The 15,000-nt window shown below is 41.5% G+C and overlaps 1 protein-coding gene and 1 pseudogene across 4 annotated transcripts in view; both read left to right on the forward strand.

Annotated features, from left to right (window-relative positions):
- The window catches only part of ANKRD13B (ankyrin repeat domain 13B), a 279,821-nt gene that overhangs the window by 143,130 nt on the left and 121,691 nt on the right, over nt 1-15,000 (forward strand). For 3 of the 4 annotated variants that reach the window (XM_085860510.1, XM_085860511.1, XM_085860512.1), the window contains 2 exons: nt 2,537-2,582; nt 6,606-6,749. In XM_085860510.1, the coding sequence (XP_085716636.1) occupies nt 2,537-2,582; nt 6,606-6,749 (190 nt within the window). The remainder of the gene's footprint in view (nt 1-2,536; nt 2,583-6,605; nt 6,750-15,000) is intronic. The other variant, XM_085860513.1, reaches the window with a different exon arrangement.
- LOC147011010 (uncharacterized) lies at nt 7,429-9,176 on the forward strand (annotated as a pseudogene).

Genomic DNA, 15,000 nt, shown 5'->3' on the forward strand with positions numbered 1-15,000 from the left:
GCAGAGGGCATTTCATCAGGGCCACAGCTGTGCCACTGCCCTACAGTCTTGCACTACATACAAAAGAAGAAGACGAGACTATTCACTTCATTCAGCAAGTCCCTATCTTATTAAATCACTAAGAACCAGGCTCGAAGCCTGGTGTTGGCTTCATGGTTAGAATGGCTGCTAGGATCTCATGGTCCTGAGTTCAAGCCCTATTGTCCACTGAATTGCTACTAGGTGGGGTTGACTCAGCGTGTTATCCTTCCAAGGTCGGTGAAATGAGTACCAGTGTACTGGTATAGGGGCACAGCATCAGCAGCATAGTCATGTCCTAACAAAATGAGAGCTACCCAGCAGCCAAGCTGTGATATGCAAGAAGAAGACCAAGAACCATGCTGAAGATAGCTGGTCATTGGGCATATTCAAAGGATACCCTGAAACCTTGGACTCTTTGCCTCAATAGTCTCAAGTCCATACACATTCACTCCTTGAAATCTCTTGCTTATTTTGAATCTGGTTTGAAAACGTCACTATTTTCTTAAATGGGTGTTTGGGTTGGTCTTGTTTTGGTATTCCCATTTCAGTGCATAGCTCGTGATGCTAACATCTCAGCTTCGTGTCCTGTATACTATGAGTGGCGGTCAAGAAGTTCTGCAAACGAGATACCGTCATCCAAGACATGCCACCGTTTATTTATTTTTCAACATGCGTACATAGTGCTGTAATTAAGAAGAAAATATACAAATGTATGTTTCATTTATAAACTGTACACATTTGTTAGACATAATTTATTGATTGTATCTTCGACCGTTGTAAGTTGTTTGCTCTTTGAACTTTTGCAATGCCACATACTCATGATGATTTCGTTCATTGTCTGCTGATGACCTTGTAATTCATGTCAATGTGCACTGATATCGCCTCATGTGTTTGTCCTGCATGTGACGTTTAACATATAAGCTTCTTCATAACCAGTAGACCGTTGGAAAAGACCCTTTTTTCATCACCTCTGCCACCAAAGGTGGATGCAGGTTATGGTTTCACCCTGTCTGTCTGTCTGTCTGTCTGTCTGTCTGTCTGTCTGTCTGTGTGAGCGGGATGTCTGAAAAAGTTGCTGACGGATTCGGATGAAACTCGGTGGACAGGTAGGGTGTGTGATAAGAACGAATTTGTTCCATTTTGGTGAAGATCCGAATCTGGATATGAGGATTATTAAAATTTTTAAGTGATTCTTCACCATTGAAAGATGGGGCCAAAAACGATTTTTATTATGATATATGATGATATTTAAAAAAGTTATGGACGAGTTATGACCAAACTGGGTAGATGAGTTAGGTAGGTGACAAGAACAAACCGATTCGATTTTGGTTCAGATCCGGATGAAGATCTGGCCCATCAGTGGTACACGAAATGTAAACTGTTTAGCCTGGCAGAGGTATGTGCTCCACCGATTGCTGTTCCAGTTTTGAACCTGTTTTGCTTCTGTTTTCATTGTTTCCATATTTAATCCCACAATTTAGCTATTTATGTTTTAATTATTGAGTGACAATCGCGAGAGGTGGTAGCTCAGATCATGGTCTAATGATTGCAACTTTTGGAAGCTAAATTTGGCAAACGAGGTATGTTCATTGATCAGCAGAACATAATCGGCAGAACTCTTACTGATACATTTCACATTGAAAAAAATTTATTATACAGATATCGAGGCTCATATAAGAGCAGACCAACTGTGTGCAATCGGTCAGCAGATAAGGTACAAAGAGAAAACTGTTGGATGACAACTAACAGATTCACCACATCATAACACAGCACTGTTAGACAAGACAAACACCGCCACTGAGCTTGGAGGAAGTGCCGTCACCTCTCGGGCCACTCTGGGTACTAGCGACATCACAACTCCTTTCTCATCGCACTCAGGGGGGATTTCCGAATGAGGAATTTCCTGCTCCCCATGGATGCTAACCTACGGGGATTGTCCATGCCCTTAACATGTTAAATGCTGAGCATGAAGAAAGGAAGTAGCACATATAATTTTAAAAGTCTTTGTTATAACTCCGTTGGGATTTGAACCACCGACCTCCCAGACTCGGAGCAGACACTCTAATCATTACACCACTGAGTTTATTCAAGAGGAAAAGTAAAAAAGGGAACTCTGATTTACACCTCCACAGTCTTGACTCCAACTTGTGCACTTAATTGATTCTACGGAAGCACATGTGACATACATGTGTGTTTTATAACCTTCTTTGACCCATAAAGACAAACACATGCATGATTATGACTTCAGCTGATTTTGCTGTTGATCCTGAGATTTGAGCTGAGCATTGAGCATTGCTGATAAGATTTGTACGAATTAATTCCACACCTGCATTAGTCTATGATACAGCAATGCCAAATTGAGCCCGTTGTCTCGAAGGATGTCTAATTTAAATGTTAAGATCACCACTTGTTAAAGCCACTGTGGTTCTTTCACAGAGGTGAGGTTTTCACACTGCCATTTTATGTGTTTCTTGTTGTTTTTTTTATCCTCCTTAATTTTTCTCACCTCTGACAGGCGCGAGATTTTTATGTGGAGATGAAATGGGAATTCACAAGTTGGGGTAAGTTGGAATCATTTCACGTCGGCACGATGTGGCCTGTTTGCACCGAGCGTGCAACGACTGACTTTGTAATCATGATCCATGGCTGTGACTGTTGATTCTGAGGGTTGACTCATTCATAATGGACAATCATATTTCCTTTGAGCTGGCAGAATTGATAACAGGGTCATATCATGTGGAAGGAATCGGTGAGGTTGAACAGGAGGAAATTAGATATAATCCCTTCTAAAACATGCTGGGTCTGCAATATTAAGAGATCTTGAGTGTTTCCTCTTCGTTTGCGTGTACAGCACCGGATTTAGTCGTATGAGAAATTAATCCCAGGGCGACAAAGTCAGCCTTTCCAGACATAGGATGTCAGAATGAAGTTGAGTATATACCAGCGAAGTAAGGAATATGAGTGCTGCATGTACATGTAAGGAATTATAGGAGTACAAGTCCTATTGCATTGGTTGGCCCAATCCACATTGCTTCCAACAAAATGTTTGATTAAATTACTCGTCATCGGGTCAAAAAATACACAAAATAATAATCTCGCATTTCATTAAAAAGCAAGTTCCCCGTATCGACACAGAATCGCAAACGGGGTAGGGATGGTGGCGGCAAAAATGCAAAACAACTACCGAGGGGTGACGCTGCTCTCAGTGCCGGCAAGGTCTTTGCTCGGATAATTCTTGATAGGGTTCGCCATCATGTGCTTGAGAACCAGCGTCCAGAGCAGTCAGGCTTAACACCAAAGAGGTCAACAATTGCACTTATCCTTGCTCTTCCGGTCCTCACCGAACGCATATGAGAGTTTCAGCAGGGGCTGCTTGCAGCCGATGTTGATCTCTGAAAAAGCGTTTGATTCAGTGAATTGGGATGCTCTCTGGAGGATTCTTGGTCTTTGTGGGATGCCTCCAAAACTGATCGATCTGAGGTCTGAACAATACTCTTGTCCTGAAAGTGCTGTGAGATGTAGTGATACCATCTCCGACTTATTTTCATTTGTTACTGGAGTTTGTCAGGGGTGTGTACTGGCCCCCACACTTTTCAGCACTTGTATGGATTGGAGTCTGGGGAGTATGTCAGACAGATCAAGCTGTGGTGCATCCTTTGGGAATGTCAAGATCTCTGACCTTGATTTTGCAGATGATGCAGTCATCTTTGCGGAGACTCTAGATATCCTTTTGGGGGCCTTCGAGGTGCTGAATGAGCAGTCGGAGCTGCTGGGATTACGGGTTTCCTGGGTTAAAACCAAGATCCAGGCTTTCAATGACATATTGGATGCTGCTCACCCGTCTGTACCTGTTTGTGGTGAGGATGTTGAGGTCAGAGAGAGATTCACTTACCTTGGCAGTGATATTCATGTCTCTGCTGGCTGTGAGCCAGAGGTCGACAGACGTCTGGGTCGGACTTGGGGAGTCATTCACTGGCCTGGATTCACTGGATCATGGGGGTATGGTGCTGTCGGTACCGATGCGCGAGGACGAAAGTCTGAGTCTTCAGGTCCTTGGTGCTTCCAGTCTTGCTCTATGGATGTGAGACTTGGACTCTGACCAGGGATCTGAGATGGAGACTTAATTCCTTTGATACCAGGTCTCTTCGGAGAATCCTTGGCTATCGCTGGTCGGACTTTGTGTCCAACGAGCGGTGCTGAGAGAGACTCAAATGAGATTTGTTACCTGCATAGTCCATACAGCCGTGACTGTATGGACATTTGGCTCTTTTTACTGACGCTGATCCTGCTCACCAGATTCTCTCAGCGTCGGAACCTCGTGAGTGGAGGAGGGCAATGGGCCAACCACGTACCTCATGATTGCAGCAGGTTGATCAGCATCTCAAGGAGATGGGGATGGGCCAGGCATCTGCCTGGAGGATGGCCAGAAGGAGGCCCCTGGAGTACTGGCGGAAAGTGGACGCAGCAATACGCTTCTCTGGTACATGCCCCCATACCTGACCTGACCTAGAGGTGAAATTCGCAGCACGTGATGTGTAATGCATGCAGAGTATAACGAGAATGTAGAAGATATAAGCACACCTGACGCTAGGCCAAGGCTTCAGGCTTTCGCATGATCATGAGGCCGTACCCTCAAAATGAATGGTCCCAGACGATAAAGAATATATGGTAACATTTGTACATGTAGTGTTTTAAAATAATGCTTTTTCTTGCTCCAAAACATCATATCTTCCAGTCACTGAATATTTCAAATAAAATAATTTCAACCTGTCATTTTTGATGGGCTTTAAAACGAGTGATTAAAACTTAACACTGTGCTCGCTGAAAAGCTGAAATAACACCATCACAGAAAAAGTAAAATAAACATCACCTTTTCTTTCAAGGTGCAGATATAAAGTAGGTAGACATTCAAGGAGAAATTTAAAATGCAAGTGGAATAATAAAAAAATAGGAAAGATGGAGACCCTCAAACTTGTTGTGAAAATATTACTAACATCAATAGGTATGTGTGTGTTAGAAAACAAGATTTTAAATGCAGTCATTGAGGTGCATGAGAGAACTATGGAACAGAAGGCAGAGGTTTACCTGCTGACATGGATGGCAGGTAACATATGGATCTGGCATGACAAGTCACAAACAAATGAGCAACATAAAAGTGGTATAAATGATTAATGAAGCATAGGGTAGAAAAGAATGGCACAGCAGATGACATGAAATGAAAAAGAATTGTGAGATGAAGGAATGAAAGAAGCAATTAAGTTTGAACTAGGTGGACAAGCTTATTCAATAGATATGAGTAACCGTGAGGATTTAGAAGTGGGTGGAAGTTTTAATATGCTGGGAATTACAGGAACAATTGAGATTTATGAGAAGATAAAAAGGTATAAGAAACCCCTCTACATCGGGGAAGCGACAGCCCCCATACCTCAGTCTGCACTTGGATGCTAGTGATGCCCAGGCCCTGAGTCATTACTGTACAGTAGGTCAGTGTTTAAGACAGCCTATAACTGGGATGGAAGGCCGTTTGGCATAGCGTTGATTCAGTTATTCAAAAATAAGACCACTGGACCTGTGGCTTATCTGGGCCCTGGCCTAATGTTGTAACCCAAATTTGGTAGCATTCTGACAGGTGGATCTGCAGAAGATTTTAAATAAATGAATGGGATTTTTCCCAAAAGTTGACCAAGTCAGCCATTTTGACACACTTCCGGTCACGTGATCCGCATGACTTCCACAATATAATTAACATCCCTACCCTAGCCTAATGTTGCAACCCAGATTTGGTAGCATTCTGCCTGGTGGGTTTGCAGAAAAGATTTTGGAAGAAATTTGTGTGACCACCATTTTGACACACTTCCAATCACGTGATCAGCACAGCCTCCGTAATTTAACTTCAGGACTGTGTCCTAATGTTGAGACCCAAATTTGGTAGCATTCTGACTGGTGGGTCTGGAGAAAAAGACTTTTGAAGACATTTACGTGATTTTTCCAAAAATTGATGGTCGGCCATTTTGACACATTTCCGGTCATGTGATTGGCATGACCTCCAAAATTTAACATCCCTACCCTGGCCTAATGTTGGAACCCAAACTTGGTGGCATTCTGACTGGTGGGTCTGGAGAAGAAGAATTTTGAAGAAATTTACTAAGTCAGCCATTTTGACCTACTTGAAGTCATGTAACTGGAACGACCTTTGCAATTCCTGTTACCAGTCAGGGGAGGAATGTTGCTGCCAAATTTCAGCTGGATTGACCCAGCGACATCAAAATAGGAGACGGATGGACGGGCGGTGCGTGATTAAAATACCTATCTGGAACGTAAATTCCACATAAGCTAAAAATGATCAGCGAATTGTTCAGTGAAACAATGATATATATATATATATATATATATATATATATATATATATATATATATATATATATATATATATATATATATATATATATATATATATATATATATGGAAGGGAATATGTCTCAAATTGCTGCAATGGGGGAACACCGTCCTCAATGGCACTAACGGATAAGAGGCTTTCAAGGGTGACAGACTACGTGCTTTGTCCGACTTTGCTCTCCCACAGTTCCACTGGTGGCACGCATGTGCCCGAGCGACGTGTACAAAGTGTGGAAGAGCGGTTCAAACCTGCGAGTGGACACCACTCTTCTGGGTTTTGAGCACATGACCTGGCAGCGTGGGGAGCGCAGCTTCATCTTCAAGGGCCAAGGTTAGAGGGGGATGTAGTCCGGCAGCCAAAGGCCAAATTTCCCCCTAACCCAAAAATGTCTGATATAGTTTTTTTTTGTCTGCTGATTTTATTTATCATTGGGGTGTATATAATGAGATCTAGGGTGGTGTGGACCGGTCACCCTTGAGCAATTTTAAATATTCAAGATGGCGTCCAAGATGGCTGCTGCGAAGGACCAAAATTCGAAAATTCTCATTATTCCAATGTTTTCTGCCATAGATCAATGACTTATATGCCAAGATATATGTTTTGGGGTCCAATAATTTCGATAGAAATGGTTTGAGAAGTATTGGATGAGAAGTTGCTATGGTAACTAGCAATATGGCTACCATTAAGTCGGTAAAAGGTGGTAAAAATGGCAAAACTGCCATAAATTTAAAGAAAATGTTTATTAGAGCATTGTTTTTATTTTCTAGGTATATGCTAATGACCATAATGTATTGAATAAAATAGGTTTGATGAGTTATGATTTTCTGTTGCCATGGTAACCATCTAAAATGAACATTCGGATGTTTGAAATAAGTGTTAAAGATATACAACACAAAACCGTACATTTTTGGCCTTGGTTAAATGTTTTCTAACCCTTAGATCATGATGGGATGGATATGATAAATAAACTGTTTGATGTTGCCATGGTGACCACAAAGATGCTACCATAATGGGTACTGTAACGTTTTGATAAACATGTCTTTTCTACTAATATCACATTGATTACCATTACGTTTCAGATATTCTGACGACAATAGGAGTCTAAAGTTGGAATGACATGATGTGACGTGTACAGAGCATTCTTTCTCTCCCTAAAATTGTCAACATTAATACTTAATTAATATTTTCTTTCTTTGTTTTAATCTGGAGCTAAACCATGGAGCAGGGCTGCGTCTTTAAGTTCCGGTGTGGCACGAATAGAAACGATTATCAATGCGAGCAAAGTTTATGGGGACACCTTGCATGTAGAACTTGAAACACAGCTTGCTGAAAATGAGAACTTGAAGATCTACTACCACAGAAACTGCGTGTCTCGGTATACATCAAAAACCAACCTCGCCAAGTATAAGAATAATGAGGGTGCCCCTCCAGCCAAAAGATTACGATGGTCATCGTCAGTGTTTGACTTCAAGCTTCATTGCCTGTACTGTGGCAAAGCTTGTGAAATAAACAAGGATCCAAACAATCCTCAAAGATGGAGACCAGCCTTCCTGTGTCGTTCAACCCATACTGAATATGGTGGTAAGCCCTACAAAGAATATCTTCTTGAAAAATGTAATTCTCTTAACCACCACTGGGCAAATGAAGTCCAAAGTCGCATTGAAGGTGCTGTCAGTGACTTGCATGCAGTTGACGCTCGTTATCACAAGGACTGCATGAGCTTGTTCTCACTGGAAGTGACCCTGTGCCAGTGGAGATTAATAGTGGTGTCGTCATCAAGCGCCAGGACATGAAAACAACGCAGGAGGAGGCGGATACCATGATTGTTCAACAAGTGGCAGAGGTGAAGGCTAAGAAAGTGCTTGTGGTTGCAGACAACACTGACATCTTTCTTCTTCTGCTTCACTTATGTTGCCAAGGTGGCATACCAGCTTCAACCTCTGTCTTGATGGTTTCGCCAATTCATGGTCCTGCAGTGATTGATATCAATGCCACTGTTGACCAGCATCGTGAAATCATCCCAGACCTCTTAGCAACACATGGACTCACTGGTTGCGATACAGTGGCAACATACTTCGGAATTAGAAAAGCTGTGGCACTCAGAGTCCTGAGAGCTGGCGTTCATGCCCTAAGCTATATAGGTGTCACAAGTCACGTTCTGTCGGAGGTCAACTCACAGGCAACACCATTCATTCTGGTCTGTTATGGCCAGACTAAATGTACGTCATTGACAGAGGCACGCCAGAAAATGTGGGTAAGCAAAGTGGGCCGGAGTGTGGCCTGTGCACCAAAGCTGGCTACCTTGCCTCCAACAAATAAGGCATTCAAGGAAAATGTGGCCTGCGCTCACCTTCAGGTGGCAGTCTGGAGGAATGCACTGCAACCAGATCCACCGAGAATGCATCCAACAGCATTTGGATGGTCACCGGAAGATGGCTCCAAAACACTTTTCCCAACAACTCTTTCCAGTGACATCCCCCTTGTACCAGATGATTTACTGAAACTCATCAGATGTTCTTGCAGTAGTGAGATCCCATGCAAGACACAAAGATGTGGTTGCAACAGTGCAAACCTTGCCTGCTCAGTGTTCTGTGCATGTCAGGGTGGCCAGGGTTGTTTCAACGAAAGAACAAAGCAGGTTCTACAGGCAGACGATGATGACGAAAATGACGAGATGTCTCTCAACTGAACCCGGGGACGTATACACATCTGTTTCCATCTGCAAATACCCAATGGCCCATTGTGTCAGAACATTAATTTTGTGGCACCACTCTAAACTGAAATGCCTGCAAGCCAAATCTTGAAGCTGTGCAGATAATGAGGGCTAAGATACATGTAGATACATCTTGACTCCTCTGACAGCTGAAGATAGATTGTTTTCTGACATGAACATTCGTGTGTGCTCACGTAGTTTCTTTAATGGTAGTTGTCACCTACATGTAATCCATGGTATTCTCGATGCAATTTCATTTTTGATATTCTTTGCAATCTCTCTGGTCAATTTGATAGCATTTCCTGTGGTCATCTTGTATAGCCCTAAATGATAATATCCAGGAACAAATCATACTGCTCTTTGTTGTTCATCTTTGTTGTTTAGTTTCGGCCATCAAAGTGGTCGTTTTGGAAGCTATTTAAGGTGGTTACCATGGCAACAGAAAATATTAAACTCATTCATCCTTTGTATTGAATTTATTGTAGTCGATGTTATATAGCTATAGCAAAGAATGTTCTATTCATATTATCTTGGACGTTATGGCAGTTTTGTCATTTTTACCACCTTTATGGAAGCCATATTGCGTAATTACCATAGCAGCAGTACATCCAAAACTTCTCAAACCCTTTCTATTGAATCCATTTGACACAAAAATGTATGAAGACCACAAGGGGAAAACCAGAGATGTCAGGATAAGTCAATTTTGAAGAAACTGAAAAACAAAGTTTCAAGACTTTGGTGGACTGTTTAATAACTGTCATATAGATTTCTTTTCCAGTAAAAGGAAGAGTGATCATTGGCCGATCAAATTAAGCATGTAGCATTTGCCAAGCTTCTGTGTTATTTAATTTAAGAGCAAAGAACGAATCAATGTTGCCAACTGACATCACTGGTTATTCCCTTGTTTAATAATTGCCATGCAATTTTAACCCAGGGTGTGTAGCAAATTCATGCTTGTTGGTTATTAGCATACATTACATGACTTTGGTGATCACAGATTTTTTTTTTCAACATTAAACGGTCATTGTTTTTTTGTTTGATTGGTGTTCAATGCCATACTCAAGGGTATTTCGCTTATATGACGATGGATTCTCCATTTCTTACTCCGTACTACTTAATATGATGGAAAACCGGGAGGAAACCAAGGATAAACCATCCCCGCGATAGTCAAAGTCACCTCGTGTGACTCCCTCATATACCTAAGCAGGTTGATTGGGCGGTGGGTACATCGAATGAGGATGGGTACTCAGACACGCTAACCATTAAGCCACGGTGTGGGTCCCATAAAAGTCACAATAAAGGTTTGACCAGGCTTGAACCACGATATGCACCAACTACGGAGCCCATGATATAACCAAATAGGCCATTGTAGTGCTCAGAGTTTATGCTGTGAAAGTTTTACAACCTTTCATTTTTTAGTTTCTCAACTCTAAATATTATGGTGGAACAGTTAACATGAATGAAAGGGAGAAAACCAGGAGTAAAGTACTGACAACTCTGGGTTTCTACTTGTTCAGCTTTGACAACACTTGTTTTTTCATTGCACGGCTAAACTTTATACCATATAAATTATGTGACACCCCTGGTTATTTGTTAAAGTAATATTATGAGAGGAAACCTTATGTTGCCAACTATTGGCGGGTGCAATAACCCTGAAATTTATAAAAAGTGACATCTCTGGTTTTCCCCTTATGGTCTTCGTATATCTTGGCCAAAACATCATTGTTTTATGGCAGAAAACATTAAAATAATAGGAATTTTCGAATTTTAGTCCTTCGCGGCAGCCATCTTGGACGCCATCTTCAATATTTAAAATTGCTCAAGGGTGACAGGTCAACACCACCCTAGATCTCATTATATACACCCCAAAGATGAATAATCAGCAGAGAAAAAAACTATATCAGAGAATTAGGGGTCACTCCCCTTGGCTGCTGGACTTATGGTGAGAAAATCTCTTGGAAAACCAATATAGGTTAAGCTCTTCATTGGCCTTTGGTCTAGAATCATGAGTCTCAAATATTCATTTGTCAACTGGTTTATTCGTTTTTCCGGAACCCTGTTGACTCGGCAAAATACTCGTGTAGTATTTAATAATCTTGGTCATTAATAACACATATAACATTTTAAAGTCATCTTTTACATGTAAATTATTGACCAAGTATTTGCAACCTCTGATTCTTGTGCCAGATCCAGTGTGTGATTGGTCTGTGCAGCAGTTCCTTGAATGTATGCAATAAGGCCTGGAATAAGTGTTCCCACTTGAGTGTGCCTGGGTAGAAAGAGCAAAACTTCTAGAAGGTGGACCTGGCATTCTACGCATGGCTCTGAGTACAGAGGACATTTCATCACAGCCGACACGAGAATTCAAATACCTCGAAATATGCAACTTGCCCGATGGTCTTTTGGGTTATAGTTGCTTTTGTTTGTGGCTGGTCCATGATTGTCGTTTCAATTATCAGTGACAATTGGCATAGCATTGATGCGGAGAGTTAGCATTTCAAACATAAGTGAATCGAGTAGTATCTTTGTTGAGTTCAAGAACAGACCTGTTCGCCTTCCCTGTGGAGAGTCAGTCATATGTTAACATAATGTAACACGAACAGACAATTTTACACAAAGAATGCTAAAGTGTCACACACCCTCTGGCCAAGCCCATACAGACAAAGTGAGTGGTTTACACAAATGACCCTCAGGTGAAGCAGGGGTTCAGGAGGTCAAAATTAGCTGCTTCTTTCAGTCACTTTCCCGAGCTTCATGCCCAATGAATGGCAATGTCTTTTGAGGTACTGACCTGAGTAGTAATTCTCAAAACCTGGATCAACAAGACGGAACATCACAGTCTTATCGCTGCTTGAGCATCAGCTCTATCCAGTGCATTCACAAAAAGAGACATCGGGCCAGAGATCGGTGATGGAGATGAAAGATGTTCAGCATCGAACATCACATTAAAAACAAGAAGGGCATTCAATAGTGTGCATACCTCTGAAACGCAATGCCTGATCCACAAGAACTCATCGGGCCCAATACATTTTTCAAATATCATGCTACATTTCGTTTTTGGCACAGTCTCTCAATGGTGAAGAATAATTAAAAAAAATTACTACTAGTCGGATCCGGATCCAGATCTTCACCAAAATCTAATCAATTCCTCATTGTCACACACACAATCTGTCCACCAAGATTCGTACGAATCCGTCAACAACTTTTTGAGATATCGTGCTGTATATCATATTTGGCCCCACCTCTCAATTGTGAAGAACCACTGAAAAAATTCTGGTAGTCCGATCATGATCCAGATCTTCACCAAAATCTAATCATTCATCATAGTCACACACCGAACCTGTCCAGCAAGTTTCATCCAAATCTGTCGACAACGTTTTGAGATATCCTGCACACAGACAGACAGAAAGGGTGAAAACATAACCTCCATCTTTGGTGGCAGATGTAATCAGTGTATACATATATTCTTCAGTGTACAATTAATTTGCATTCATTTTTCACTCAGAGAAAGAGTGTGTGTATGGAAAAAAAAATAAAAAAATAAATATATATATATATATATATATATATATATATATATATATATATATATATATATATATATATATATATGCACATCCATCGGGACCCCATTCTGTGCAGAGCGTTGGTGCTGCCTAAGCAGTCTCCTTGGCCATTGGGCACAACCCTGGATGGTTCACGACTCCAACACAGGACACCAGCAAGCTCGTACTCATTTTGTCAAACAAAGGAGGATGACAGGCAGAGTCAACCCCACCTGGTATTAATTCAACCCCAAATGGGATTTAAACTCAAGATCCCAGGATCCCAAGCCCACCACACCAAACATAAATCCAACACTAAGCATATACATATACAGATACTTATACACATATATGTAACAAAAAGAATAAAAATTATGTGAATGTATATATATATATATATATATATATATATATATATATATATATATATATATATATATATATATATATATATATATATATATATATATATACACATATACATACAGTCGACTAGGCGTAAGTCGTCATCATCGGGACCGAGAAAAAAGTGACGACTTAGAAATGTGACGACTTACGCATATGCGAACATTCATGATGACTGTGGGGTGAAGGATGAAGTCGCGCGTGGCCTGGACACATATGTGTGAGAGCCGGCTATTGTAGCAAAAGGAAAACACAATCCTCGGGGCAAAGGTGGGGGTTCATTGGTGAGTTGGAAAGTGATCAAGCAAAGATGGAATTCATGAATCAGTTTATCAAAAGTAAAGATAATGAACAACTGTAAGACAACTCATATACCATCGGTGATGGTATGGTGACAAATTACATGACACAGTCATCGTGGTGATGATTACCATTCAATGCCTATGTGTGAGTGAGTGCGGTAATGTACAAAACAAGCCAATATAAAACCATGATCGGACTTCAACACGAAGCTCGATTAATCCTTTACTCCTTCGCGAAGTAATCTGTTATGTTTGACTGCCTCAAACTCTTGGGCATCTGGTACATGAGAAAGGACTCAAACCGGTCATTGTATTCCATGATGTTATCTGGGCAATCCTCCACCAAAAGACAGTATCGGCGCATCACATCCAAACAGTATCGGCGAATCCACGCTGCCTGATTCGCCGCACCTCTTGATCTTGCCAATTCCCCTTCTCACTTTGAATCTGTCTATCCAGTGAATCGGCAAGGTCTCGGCATCATCATGCCCGAGGTCCGCAGCGAATTTACGTGCCTTCAGCAGCAACATTTCACCGCCCAACCAAATATTTGGCTGAGCCGACATTTGCCGAAACCAGATGATGAGCGCGTCATCGGCATCTTCAAAGGACACACATTTCACGCGTTTCACACTTACCACCGGCCTCGCGATCTTCTCCACTTGTCCAAATATCTTGCCCTTATTCTTCAAGATATCGTTCAATGTCTGCCGTTTGATGTCCAACTTCTCAGCTATGGCTGTTTTCTTCATCAGTGGGTTTGCCTCGCAAAACTGGATAATGTCGTATTTTTCTTGGTAGGTTTTAGTTGTAAGCTTACGCTTAGTCGCCATTGTCTTGCCTGCAGTGCGATCAACGTGTGTACGCAGTTATAAATAGCCTATCACTGGCGGTGTAAACCAATGAGCGAGCATCACGATTCCATGAAATCGGGCTTCTCACGAGGCAGCAGTTCCGTGTGACGAGTTAGGAGTGGTAATTTACTTGAGTTTCCATTACGTGGGAACGGACAACATCTGACGACTTAGACGAAGTGACGACTTAGAGATGACGACTTACAGAGGGATGACCCTTTATTCAAAGGGATTTAACATGAGATAAATTCTGGACTTTTTGACGCTGCCGACTTTGGCGAAGTGACGAGTTACACGCTGCCGACTTACGCCCAGTCTACTGTATGTATGTATATATATATATATATATATATATATATATATATATATATATATATATATATATATATATATATACATATATATAATTTCTGTTAACGTCTGCGCGTAATTTGACGTATCTCCTTCAAAACTGCCGGACGGATTGTCGCCACTTTCGGCATTGAAACATTGGCATTTTATTGACGACATGTCAAGTTTTTGACCAAGATACACCATCTCATAAGTTTGTTCTACAGTACAGAACAGCTCAGGGTGCAATGCCAGTCCCCTTTCAATAGCGTGTGTGGCCACCATTGTTTTGGATACAGGCAGTGCATCGTTGGCGCATACTGCCTACCAGTCTTTGGATGGATTGCTGCTGGATTCTGTCCCACTCAGTCCTCAATGTCTGTAGCCATCTGACTTAGGATCATCTGCCTGTCCTGCCTTGCAGTGGTGACT

The sequence above is a fragment of the Eptatretus burgeri genome, chromosome 16 (assembly GCF_056783735.1).
Source record: "Eptatretus burgeri isolate ZD-2024b chromosome 16, Ebu_testis_v1, whole genome shotgun sequence".
NCBI lineage: Eukaryota > Metazoa > Chordata > Myxini > Myxiniformes > Myxinidae > Eptatretus > Eptatretus burgeri.